Raw genomic sequence first — 12,697 nt, 5'->3', positions numbered from 1 at the left:
ACAAAGTACTACTCCCTCTGAAAGACTACTGGCTTGCTACTCTGCCCTGGTAAGCAACGCCTGTTCCCAGTCACTGTGACAAGGTTTGTAGAAAGATAAGCTCTTCCAGTAGGTCAGCTGACAGAGACGTAACAGACAGGACTCCAAGAAACACAATTTAACCTTGAGATCCTTGAGATTACTGATGTAGGCAAGGAATCCATAGCTTGCCTGCATGCTCTTTTTAAGAAACAAGACTAATCAAAGTGAGGTCTCACCTGCCCTGTAAAACACCTGACTAAGTATCCGGAGTGGGAGTCAGTTTTTCTTTGTAGCAGCTAGAAGAGCTCTGTGTTTAGGATTTACTATGGGATTTGTTATGAGAAGAATGTTGGTAGCACACTGATGTTTATGGTTGGCACTGAGACCTCAGGGACCTGTCAGATTCCCATGTTTTGCCAGTGTGCAGGAGCACAACAGGCTGGGGGGAGCATGGCTGGGACAAAGGGCTCACAACTGCCCTTGTGATTTGAACTTAGACTTAGGATTGAGGGCCAAATTGGCCAATGGAGTATTCCATGTCATGCAATGTCATGCCCGCTATATAGATAAGGGTTAACTGGGAAGAACTCAGGGCTCTTCCGAGGTCTCTCTCCGAATCTCAGAGTTCTCTCTCTCGCTTGATATGATTGTGGTGTCAGGACCTACCTGTTTTGGGATTGTTTGACAGGACAGGATGGGCACTGGTCACCAAGTGGTGAGCAACTGCACTGTGCATCTCTTGTTTGCATTTTTTTTTTTTTCATATAATATTACTATTTTATCATTATTACCTCTAATTTTGTTATTAAATTTTTCTTATCTCAAACCATGAGTCTTCTTCCCTTTTCTCCTTTAATTCTCTTCCCCATTCCCCAAGGGTGAGAGGGCAGCTGCGTGGCTTTTAGTTGCCAGCTGGGCTAAAACACAACACAGAGATTTGGAAGTCACCATCAAAAAAAAGTATATCCCATGCTGGACTGAAAGACTGTAAAATATTTTGAATGAGAGAAACTAATGCAGCAAACAACATTTGGCACCATTTGCCTCAAAAAACCTCATAAAACATGTTTCCTGTTCACTGTCACTTTTTCGCCAAAAGGAAGACTAGTGTAGAGAATATAGAAACCCAACAGAAAGGAAAATGGGAAAATCCTGTGGTTTTTTGCATTTATCTCTTCCCCATAATCCCGGTCTGATATTGACTACCCATAGACTGTAGAAGCAGCCAGATTACAACAGAAAACATGCTGTTGCCCAGTCTCAACTCCTCCCTTGACAGTCTGGAAACACTCTTTCCAACAAGAAGAGTTCTAAAGAGAATACAGAATAACCCTTAAAAAACTAAACAATCATGTCGCGTCAGGAAAGCAGTGAGCCGTCCTCTACGCAGTGTTTGCCTTGTGTGCCCTTCACCATGCAATCCCATCCTGCCTGCTTCTGTCAGCAGTCAGACACGCACCTCACAAGAGCACAGGCAAATAATGTGCTTGAATTCCTTTGAATTACAGGTGTTTGCTACCCAGAGCACTTCAATGTACTGATGTTCCAGACGCAAAGTACCTCTCACACGTTTAATTCCCATGTGTCTCAGATCTCAGAGCGAGTCATCAAAAACACTTTAGTAACTGACAGCCATAATACTGTAAACTATCGTTTGTTTTTGCTTGCATGAAATGAGAGACTACTTTTCTTTGGTTATTTTGTAATTTTTTTTTTTAAGTGAAGTTTATGGAACAGTAGGATGAAGTACTGATAATAAGGAAAAAAAATAAGTAGTGATGTACCTTCTCTTTCCACCTTGACACTCCCTTCCCCATTCACCTCCAGGAATTAATGCTTTCAGGTGTGATACTCAGAAGACCAATTATCAAGCTTTCAGTTCTACTACTTAATTTCTGGACATAAAAGAAGAAGCCCTACTCTAAGAGACAGCATTAAGTTTCCTTCACTGAGCTGGTGACATGAACTGTTCTTTTTGGTAAGTAAAAATGTTCATATTGTTCAGAAAAAGAAGTAAAACTCATAACGGCCCACAAACTGTAAAAGAGTACTCTGGGCTATGTAAACATTAACACCACTCGAGAGACCTGTGAAATAATCTTTTCAGTTTTAGTCAGCTCTGGCAAGGCCTATATCTGAGTATGGCATCCTGGTTTTTGATGTCATGCTTCAAGACAGATAAGACCAGCTAGAAAGAGTCCACAAGACACTAATGAGAATGATCAGATGTCTAGAAACACATTCTATAAGGGAAGATGAGAGGTTGGGGTTGTTTAGTCTAAAGAGGAGGTCTCCTCCTAGACAGAATCAGAGTTGTCAAGTATGTTGTATACAATGCCATAGGGGAATAAATAGTTCTACTGGAACACCATATGAACTAGTAACATGTATGGGAAAATACGCATGTTTTCTAATTACTCGTTTCTAGATTTAGTTTGACAATATTTTTTATGTCATGGCTCCGAAGAATTTACTGATAGGTGAAGTCGCAGCAAGAGAGGTATCAGGACAATCTATTCCACTGCTGTCTAATGGACACCAAACAGCCATGACAACAGATTCAATTCTGCTATGCTGGTAATAGCAACAAGGACAGAGCAAGAGGAGAAATGAAACCCGGAAGAGCAGGATCAAGCACTCAGGATTCATAAGACCAAAAGAACTCTGAAACAAAACATTGCAGAGAACATAAAAATTTTCATTATTTGACAGTAATTAGATGGGATGCCAATGTGAAAATAGTGTCTTCAAGCATTTCTCTCAATGTTACACTTTCGGGAGATAGCATGTAAAGAAAGTCTGAAATCATCTGTACATTCTTCTCGGACCTTAGTCTTGCTTTTTTCACTATCCTTAAAGGTTTTGGTGTGCTAGCAACATAGATGCTCTCTCAGTTTTAAATTAACATGCATTCATTTATTTCTGCACTCTAATTCATTGTGGTGTTCTTGCACAAAAAAAAAATTATGATTACACAAGTGGATTTGTCAGGTGGCTCTGCAGGTAGGCAGGAATTCAGCTGCAAGCGTTGACTACACCAAAACAGAAGGAAGAGCAAAACCAAAGCATAAAAGACAGTCAAAAAAGATTGGTTTCAGGTAATGAGGGAATCTAGCAGAGGGGAATAAAAAGGAGGGAAGAAGGCTGCATACTCTAAGCAATCTTTCCCACTACATTAAAATGAGTTTATGCTGGTATCTTCTACCATTACTAACTGCAGGTGAGGTATCAGATTGCCCATGTAGAATTTCCAAATTCCAGTGAATGTAACATTGCCTTTCTTTGGGCTTACCTCCCCTGTACTTTCAACTCAAATGGTGCCTGTAATTCATCTCCAAAGCACATATAGAAATAACCAGCCTTAACCAGAAATTAATTGGTCTGCCAACAGCTGTGAGTTCAGCTAACTGAACAGACAGCCTTTGTGTATTTCTACATAGTATTTTGCAGGCTTACCAACTGAGCACCAAACCAAGCACCACATAGTTGTGGTAAGCACAGACCCCAGGCCATACATACAAGACCTGCCAAGAAGCAGGATATATTAATTACCTACCAGAAAGCACCATCTTAACAGCTGCTACAGAGCTCCTACTCAGTTCAGTGAATAAAGCAAGTTCACATCTCTATATATAAAAAAAAAATAAAATATGTGAATATATCCACATTTGTTCTACTACTATCATAAATGCACTTCACTGTAAATACACTCCACCCTTTGTGGGCTTAAGCAGTTGAAGCACACCAGGAACCTGGTTCAAGTTTGAGTATTTAAAGAAAAAAAGAAGGGGAATTTAGATCCAATTCACCATGCTGCTCTACAGTTATACAATTCAACAGAGGAGGCAACGGGGAATGAAGGGGAAAACAGGAGCTACATAAACAGTCATTACTGTGGAGGGAAACATTCCTGGCAACCACAGCTTAACTAGTTGCAAATAACTTCAGCCAGCGCTTTGCAGATATTCCTCTAAAAATTCCATAGTTTCCCCCAAAAAAAAACCTTTGTACATCCAGCTGCATACAGGCACAGAATAAAGCACCACCTAAGAGCAAATGCAAAAGTTGACCACAACAAAAGGCAAGTCAGCCACTCAACCAAGGCATACAAGAGGTTACGTACAGAGGCAAAGTAAAGCAGCAGCCGGACAAAACAATGCACTTGGGTTTGGGGGTCACGGCAATAAATACCTTCAAGGAGCACGAACCATGCAACAACAACATAATCAGTCTCAGACACAAATGGTCACTTTACTGTAACATAGCAAGGATTTTGTTTTTAAGAGTACCTTTGGAAGGTATTGCAGCTAGATCAGGAAGGGAGGGAAGGGAAGGGAATAACGCGCATCTGCGTATCACGCTACAGATCTATCACCCACAGAGCTCCTCCATAATCCACAGCCTGTCATTAGCTCTCCCAAGAGGATTAGAGTAGTTTAGGGGCTTGCCCATCACTTCCGTCTGACACTGAAGAGTGTGCTTTAGAGCAACGCTGCCCAAAGGTGATACACTACCAAAAACAAGGTTTCTTGAAAGAAAAAATACCCGCTCCACACAAAAACCCGCAAAGCTCAATATCGGTAGCCAGAAGGGGCGAGAGCCAGTGGGGACAGAAACAAGAACGCCCCGGGTTTAGCGAAGCGGCTGCACCCAGGGGGCACGAAGCCGCTCCCATCCGCGGGGGGCACCTCCGCCTCCCACTTCGGGCGGACCGCCCCGGGCGGGGGCTCCCGGCGCGCGCCCAGTGACTTCGGACGGGAGAAGCAAGTGCCGCCGCCCCAGCCCCGCGCACCTCCTCATCCCGCTCCTCCAGCGAGGCGTCGTCCTCCGCCCGCCCGGCGGGGCTCGCCTGCTCCTCATGCAGCCGCCCCGCTGCCGTCCCGCCGGGGGCCGTCGCCACTCCGCTGCCGCCGGGCTCCCCCTCCTCGGAGAGAGTTTCCGAGCCGGAGGAGGAGCCGGAGCAAGAGGAGCTGACGTGGCCGGCACCCCGCGGCCGCTCCGGACCCGCCGAAACTTTCTCAGCCATGGCCGGGGGCTCAGAGCCCCGCCACCCGCATGCCCCTCCGCTGGCAGCCGCGCTCGCCCCGCCGCGCACAACGAAGCGCCACGGCTGCAGCAGCGCGCCGCGGGCCGGGCCGGCCACCGCGGTCCGGGGCGGCGGGCGGGGCCTGCGGGAGGGGCGGGGCCGGGCCGGGCCGGGCCGGGCGGGGCCGGACGGGGCCAATGGCGCGGAGGGGGCGGGCCCGGCGCGGCGGAGCGGGGAGCGGCGGGAGGGTGGCAGGTAAGGGGGAGGGAGCGAAGGGGTCGCCGTGGGGACGCGGCGGTTCCGATGGCCGAGCGGTCGTAGGGCGGCGTGGGCAGCAGCGGGCTGCGTCTGCCCACGGGCGAGGGGAGGGTGCGATGGACGGAGGGTCTCGCACGCTGCCCCTCGCCGCCAGCGGAGGCAGGGCCGAAGCCCCGACGGCCCGGAGCTGGCCGTCCCTGCCCCCAGCGTCAGCCTGGTCCCGGCGTCTGCCCCGGTCGAGGGAGGCGGCCGGCGGCAGCCCGTGGTGCGGAGAGAGCAGCGGCGTCTGCCGGAGCCCGAGGCCAGCCGGGATCGCCTGCCGGCCGGTGCGCAGGGTGCTCCCCGGTGGAGCGGGGGGACAGCGAGCCGTGCTCCGCTCCCCGGCGATGCCACGGGGCTAAGTAGGGGCAGGTGTTTCTCATGGCAATAGGGTTTTCTGTGCTCCCATCTTCCTTTAAAAAGGAGCGATCGCCAGTTTATTGCAGCAGCTTTGCCTGCTTCGTATCGTTTGCAAAAGGCTACAGGCGCAGAGTTATGATCTTGCAGCGAAGTCCCTTCGGGTGTTTGACTTTGAAACGGGCATTGACATTGGGATTTGTGGCCACGCTTTCAGAGGCATTGAAACCAAAGCAGATCATAGGAGTTAGGCACCTGAAAGCTGCTGCAAATCCTCCTAGACAACTCCTTCATCTTTAAGGACCTAAACGGCTTTTAAATCTAGTTGCCCTGTCAATTTTTAAAATATTCTTTTAAAATACTATCTTGAAAACATTCTTTTTCTTTTTTCTGTTCTGAGGTGCTAGAATGATAACGTAGGTCCTAATCTAATGTATTAGTATTATATATAAATATATACCTATATACACCAGAGCCTTATTTGCTTATGCCTGTACAGCCCAGGGTCTCCTGGGCTAATCCAATTGTGGAATCAAAACAGATTAAGTGCTTTGGTAATGAATAAATGCCCACAGCATGTCTACAGAGTAGATATCATCTCCATTTCATAGAAAAAGAAATGTGAGCACAGACCAGTTATTGATGTGCTCTAATTAACACAGTACATAGATAATGAAAGTAGGAACCTGAATGCAAGTCTCCCCTTTTTCAGATTTCTAATTTGACCAGTTTATCCAGTATTCCCAAACGGCTGGAAAAAAACTATTTAAAAAAAAAATGTTATAATGACATGTGGATTACAAGATTAATACTGGAAGGAAAAATAACTATATAAAATTCTTCAAAATCTCATTCCTCTGCTTTGAACGAGCTGTTAAAGGTGGATATTAGGTTGTAACAATGCTGACACTTCTCTGTGGTTTCTTGTCAGTACTTAGATCAGGCCCTTAAAATGCCTAGAAGTTAACTGATTGGAGAAGAGGATTATAATAGTCACTAGGGACAGAATTTGACCCAGAAACTTGCCTCTATCAACATTTAATGATAAGGAAACATGAGATACATGCAGAAACACAAAAACTAATTTTGGCTAAATGAATTATACACTACTCCAAGCCTAACTATATAATAAGTTTAATTAATCAGAGAAAAGAGTTCCTCCTCAGTACTCCAGGTTCAGCATGCAAACTCTTGTATCTCCAAAACCTGGAATTATTCGTAATTGCTGAGTCCTCGGATTTTAAAGCCAAACCTCCTCCAGTCAGATTCTGCCTCTGGTTTAGTGTCATTCTCATAGCAGAACAACTGGCTTAATTTCCTACCTGGGAATTTGCAATGTGTAAGAAAATTGCCAGGTGGTGAAAAGCAACACTGCAGATCTTTGTCACTCCTTTTTCTTACTCTTACTGCCTGGGATGAGACTGGAAAAAACAGAGTTTAGCCAAAGCCCTTCTACACTTCAGTTATTATCAGCTGCCAGAACAGCCCCTGTCATCTGGGGGCAGCAAGGCATATATTAGAATAGTCACTGAACTGCTCTCATTTATACCATAAATTGAAATCTGAGAAGGTACTCAAGATTTATTATATCACCCCTGAGTTACAGAAGACAAGTGACAGTATTGTTCTGCTGTGGCCTATAGACTATGCCAGAACACGTGCTCTGCTAACATTATCTTACACAAACAGAAGAGAGGTGCTGCCTATAGTTGCTAAAAGGGAGCTAAAGCTAAAAGCAGGAAGGATAGAAGTGTACATCCTTTTTCATCCTGGGAAAAGCACTGTTGCTTGCACTTCACTATCACAAATCAGTGACGTACTTTGTGGCAAAACACTGAATATCTGGCATGACTTGTGAAGCTCATTTTGAAAACATTTTTTAAGATGTCTGTATCAAATAAGCTTTAAGCCCCTCTTGTCAGGCATTGGATTCATTTGGTGGAGAGTAGAGAGGGAACTGTGTAGCTCAGGGTGGTCCAATCTCAGCTACAGCAGGAGCCAGGCTCAGCTTTGGGAACGTTCACTCATTCACACACTTTTTTCCACCTGTACGTTTACAAGCAGCCAACCCCTCATCTGCTCAACTCTGCCTTTCCATCCTCCCCAGTAAATACAGCAGTCACCCACCGCGCTGCACAGCTGCAGCGGCTTACTCCTACCACACTGCTGCTCCTTCCCCCTCCTCCCTCTGTGCCTCAGGCAAGGAAATATCCCTTTCCTCCCCTTCCTTCCAGCAGGATCATACCTCTGCTCCACAAGTTGTGGTCGGCACTACATGAATTGAAAGTAAAACACAATCCTTGCATAATTTACAGTAAAGGAAAATAGTCCTATGGTTTAGTACAGCTGTTCATTACGTGGATTACTCTGGGCTGTCATGTCAGCGAATTGAAAACAACGTACAAGAAAAGAAATAAAATGCATCTCAAAACTTCCTGATTATATACCCGGTTGTTAATGCTTGGGAAATGTTTACACTTTGTGTGGTCATGAAGGACTGTAAGAATGACTGGCTAAAAGATTTATTGACAAGTTTGGCACAAGAGCACCAGGTATAAGGGAAACACTGGAAAAACGCATGAAGAGGTTTAGAAAAATGGTCAGTAAATCATAGCTATATGAGATAGCATGAAAAGACACATAAGAAGATAACGATTGGTTTTTGTACTTGTAAAACAGGTCAGGGTTTTTACCAAGAAATGATAGTAAGGAGTCAAAGGAGCAGATATATGGTAAAAATGACACACAAAGAAAGTGAACATTGCAGTAGTGTATTGGATAAACGGGAGAAAAGTCAGAGAGAGAGTATGCAACTCAAGACAAATTGAAAGTAGTGAAACAAGGGGTTTACCAGGGCAAACATCTGTCCCATCTCATATCTTTAACAGGTCAAATGCAAAAAGTAGAGTTTTGTAGTAGCTATTGCATCAGTTTTATGACATTAGTTGTCTTCAAATCATTGCCTTTTTGAACTAGGTAGCGTTCCGTCAAATTCTTTTTTATACTGCTTAGATAAGTCTTCTTCCCTTTTGATTCTGCATAGTTAGGCAAAGTCTGCATCGGCAAGAAGCAGTCTTCAAAACACACTGCTAGAGCGGGGTTAGCACCTGAGAAAATCCCTAGACAAGACTAACAGACCTGAAAAATGCAAGGCTCTCCAAATAATACAGTTACACTATGGGAAACAACGGCGCTCTCCTTCCCTTTCTGCATAGTAAATGTGCGTTAAGCCTGACCCGCAAGAACCACTTCTTTGGATGAGTAAGTCTCCATGCTCACTCAGTTCTTGCCCTCCCTGTTGAGACTGCCAACAGCATTGCCAATTAGTGCCAATCCTGAAAGCAAATTGTAATATGAATAGGCCTTTCAATTTTTAATTCCAGACTTTTGCACTGGTGGCATATAAATGTTTCATTAGCGCACTCCTTTCTGTAAGAGGTACTTCATTCACTCATATTTCTGCCTTACCTCTGGGGAAAAAAGCTGTCTACCTGAAATACTCGCAGCAAATGGGCAAACAGAAACTTGTACTTTTGAGTGCTCCTCCCAGCTCTAGCAGTAAACTCTAGAATCAGAGTTCTTTTCTTGGGAATCCAGATTTATTGAAAATACATAATACAGTGCCATAAAGAAGACCTTAAATTTTTACCTGATGTGCTTTATCTCTACATACTCGCTCTCAAGCCTTATCCAAGATCAGGAATTCAAAAGCTTTTATTTGGTGGAGTACAACCCACTGGTGTTAGTGGCAAGAATACTCACTAATGTCAACTGGTTGGAAGCGGGTAAAACAATGCATAGTGGCAATTCTCATCTCTGGGCTGGGGCTCGCACCACCGAACATACAGCATGGTTGGAGGTCCTTTCTACTTATCTCTGAGGGTTTCCTTAGACCTTAGGATAGGATGAATTTCCTACTTCAGAGTAAGCAGAGCCCACTTCATTCCTTCCCAAGAGAATAAATTCTGAGACTCTCTCTCGCCTTTAGAGAGCTTTTTTGACAATGAATATGAAGCACAATTTGCTTTCCATAGCACTTGCAGAGCATAAAGCAAGGGCATTTGAACATGCTGATTAGCTTCAGATCATCTGAAAAGGCATTAACAGGCTGGTCATGTTACATCATAAATCCTAGCAACAATGGGTATATGCATGAACAGAAATATCCCATTCAAGGCAGTGAAACATGTAACAAACCTAAGAAAAATATAACATATTATTAATCTATTAATTGAATATGATACCAGATGTTAGGTGTCTCTGCCAGGGAGGAAAAACAGCAGGCCTCCACCTGCCGCAGGTGCTTTTATCAAGTCCAAGTAGTGCCACCATCTTGTCAGGTAGAGATGATATGATCAAGACTAAACAGCATAATTGCCTAAAGACACTTTTCCTGATTACTGGCACTTGAGGAGCTGCATGAATGGTGTATGAATCACTGTCAGGAGACCTGCAGAAAATCACACTTAGAGGAAACGTCTGGCAAACATTTACATTCTGACATTTACATTTCTGATACCTTCATGATAAAAACAAGAATTCTGCCCAATGGTCTTCAGTCCATCAGGAGGTTGTACAGGAAGAGGGGGAAGCATAACCCACTGATCCGCTTTCCAGGTCTCCCTCAAGGCATTGCTGTGGGGTTATACCGCTGTGACTAAACATCAGAAACCCCTGCCCTCAGTTTCAGACAGATTCAGGGAGGTTGTGAGGCTGTATGCTGGCAGGGACAAGAAGAAGTGATACCGACTTAATTTGACTTCAGACACAGAAACATGCTGCCGAGCACATTGTGCAGAGTTTTTGCACAGGTCTGCTGACAAATGTGCTATGTTTCTTGATGGATAACTCTTGAGCAAGGAGCCTTTCACAAATTCTCCCTCACCTTCACAACTGTGTATCAGGGATGTACAGCAACACGCCAGCAGCAGGGAAGAGCTGTGTGAGCTTGGCACAGGCCTATTACCAACTGGCATACAACAGGAAGGTTACTCATTCTGAGCACTCTGTGACTAAATTCAAATTCTGCTTTATGAAGTCTGTTTTTTACAAAAAATTCCAAGTCAATGTTATGACTCTTATAAAATTATGGAAGAATTGTTGTTACTCACAATACTTTTTAACAAAGGTTATCACTGTTCCTTTACAGTGCTGTAACCAAAGAAGTAGGAAGGAGATTATACTTTCTCATTTTACCATGCAGTATTCTGGTGCCCAGTCATGAGTTCTTACAAAGAACAGATAGACTGGAAGAAGTGGTCCCGACTCAGGATGGAAACTGGAGATAACCAAAGCTCCAGCAGCAGACAACTGAACTGTAGTTATGTTGGCAGCCTCATGGTCTAGCTGAAAGGCATAGTCAGCTGTGGACTGCTAAATATAATATAGACCTGCACGGCTGCATCCTGCGGTGTATTCTGGTCACTATCTTAGCATTTCCAAACCAGGTTTTAACCTTTAGCTCAACAGAGAGAAAGTAAACTGCTGAGAAAAGCTGGATTTTCTAGGCTGCAGGGGGTAGTGGACTTCCCTGGACTAGTTTAGATACCCTCAAATTGTCTACACAGCATCCTTTCCTTAAATGTTAAAGCCCTAGTTGACAGTGTTAGTACAGGCTGCAAAGTTTGTGAAGAGAAATCCTCCTTGGCAAACGTGAGCCAGAGCCTCTTTGAAAAACAGCATGAAAATGGGGAGCGAATATGAGAATCAGTAATTGCCCTGAATTGTCAAACCCTCCAAAGCTCCATGGCAACAACTGAGGCACAAACAGGTTTGAGGCAGCCCACGAGGTTTCTGTAAGCTCTGCCTGCCCTCATCCCAGGCCTCAGTTCCTAAATAGAGCAGGCACAGTGTTTGAAGAAAAGCTGTGATTTTCTCTGAGAAATCAACGATTGTATGGGAACCTTAAAAATGGTGCCACAGTATGTGCACACTGTAGTTTTGTTCGTGCAGACATTCTTGCTCACAGAAAGAATAAAAGCTAAATCCCCATTGTACATTTAAATAGGATTAATACTCTGAGTTTCTTTCTGTTCTGATCTCTCTCCCATTAATAACTAGGGTAATCTTCCCCCAAACTCAAAATGTCAGGACTCTAAAGCTAGCAAGACATTACACGCTTAAGAAGATGCATTCAATTTTCAGTCCATATACCTTATGTGTAAAGTAAAATATTTGAAAGCTAATTTTTACTTGCTCTGACTACCAGAATTAGAAAATAGTTTTGTTGTGGTTTTTTTTTTCAAAGTATTGCTTTACTTTTTTTTTTTCTTTTTGCTGTAAGATTTTAACAGCAAAAATACGATCCTTCATGGCCTACTTCCCTTTTTTTGAAGTAAAATCATATGACATAGGGATTTAGTTTTCTTAATTCTGTTATTCTTATTTCTCATTGGCTATATTTGTGTCTTACCATATGTCAAAACTTGAGTTCCCTATTTCCAGGGGGTGACTGAATAGGGAGGAAATTCATTGTTAGAACAATCATCCTCACTATGATACAAGCACTTACGTGAGAGGAAGGTTTCCTAAGAGTGACTGAATTCTCCATTTACTTTTGTCTCCACTGGAAACTTGTTCCTGTCAAGAGGGATGCTTGGCCTCCAGATCGTACATATCTTTGCCCAGGCTTTATGCATGGCATGAGATGTGAGGGTAAGTACAAACTCAGTGGATTCTACATCGAAATTTGGTCTTTATTTCATCTGTGGTTTGATAGACTAATTACATCAATAGTATTATTCTGTGACGATAGGTATACTTTGCTGAAAATATTACCTAAAGCATACATTTTTCAACTTTTATTCTGTGTTGTATTTGTCTGATTGACAGTTTCATACTAGGACAGTTAGGTCTAAAAATAAGTATTTTAAAGTAGTGTTTTGGGAGCTGAAGTTGACAAATTCCTATTCTTAGATTCACTTACTGCCAAAATTTCAGTGATATTTATACCTGCAACTGCCAGTTTAAAAGACAAACTCCACTTAACAGGGATGT

The 12,697-nt window shown here is 43.8% G+C and overlaps 1 protein-coding gene across 3 annotated transcripts in view; it reads right to left on the bottom strand.

Moving 5' to 3' along the window:
- MAST4 (microtubule associated serine/threonine kinase family member 4) overlaps window positions 1-5,062 on the bottom strand; it is a 297,039-nt gene extending 291,977 nt beyond the window's left edge. For 2 of the 3 annotated variants that reach the window (XM_086629714.1, XM_086629715.1), the window contains exon 1: window positions 4,814-5,047. In XM_086629714.1, coding sequence (XP_086485840.1) covers window positions 4,814-5,047 — 234 coding nt within the window. Of the gene's footprint in view, window positions 1-4,813 lie in introns of all 3 variants that reach the window. The other variant, XM_086629716.1, reaches the window with a different exon arrangement.
- Window positions 5,063-12,697: the final 7,635 nt, after the last annotated feature.

The sequence above is a fragment of the Tauraco erythrolophus genome, chromosome Z (genome assembly GCF_009769465.1).
Source record: "Tauraco erythrolophus isolate bTauEry1 chromosome Z, bTauEry1.pri, whole genome shotgun sequence".
Taxonomy (NCBI): Eukaryota; Metazoa; Chordata; class Aves; order Musophagiformes; family Musophagidae; genus Tauraco; species Tauraco erythrolophus.
This window is presented reverse-complemented; position numbering and strand designations above follow the sequence as displayed.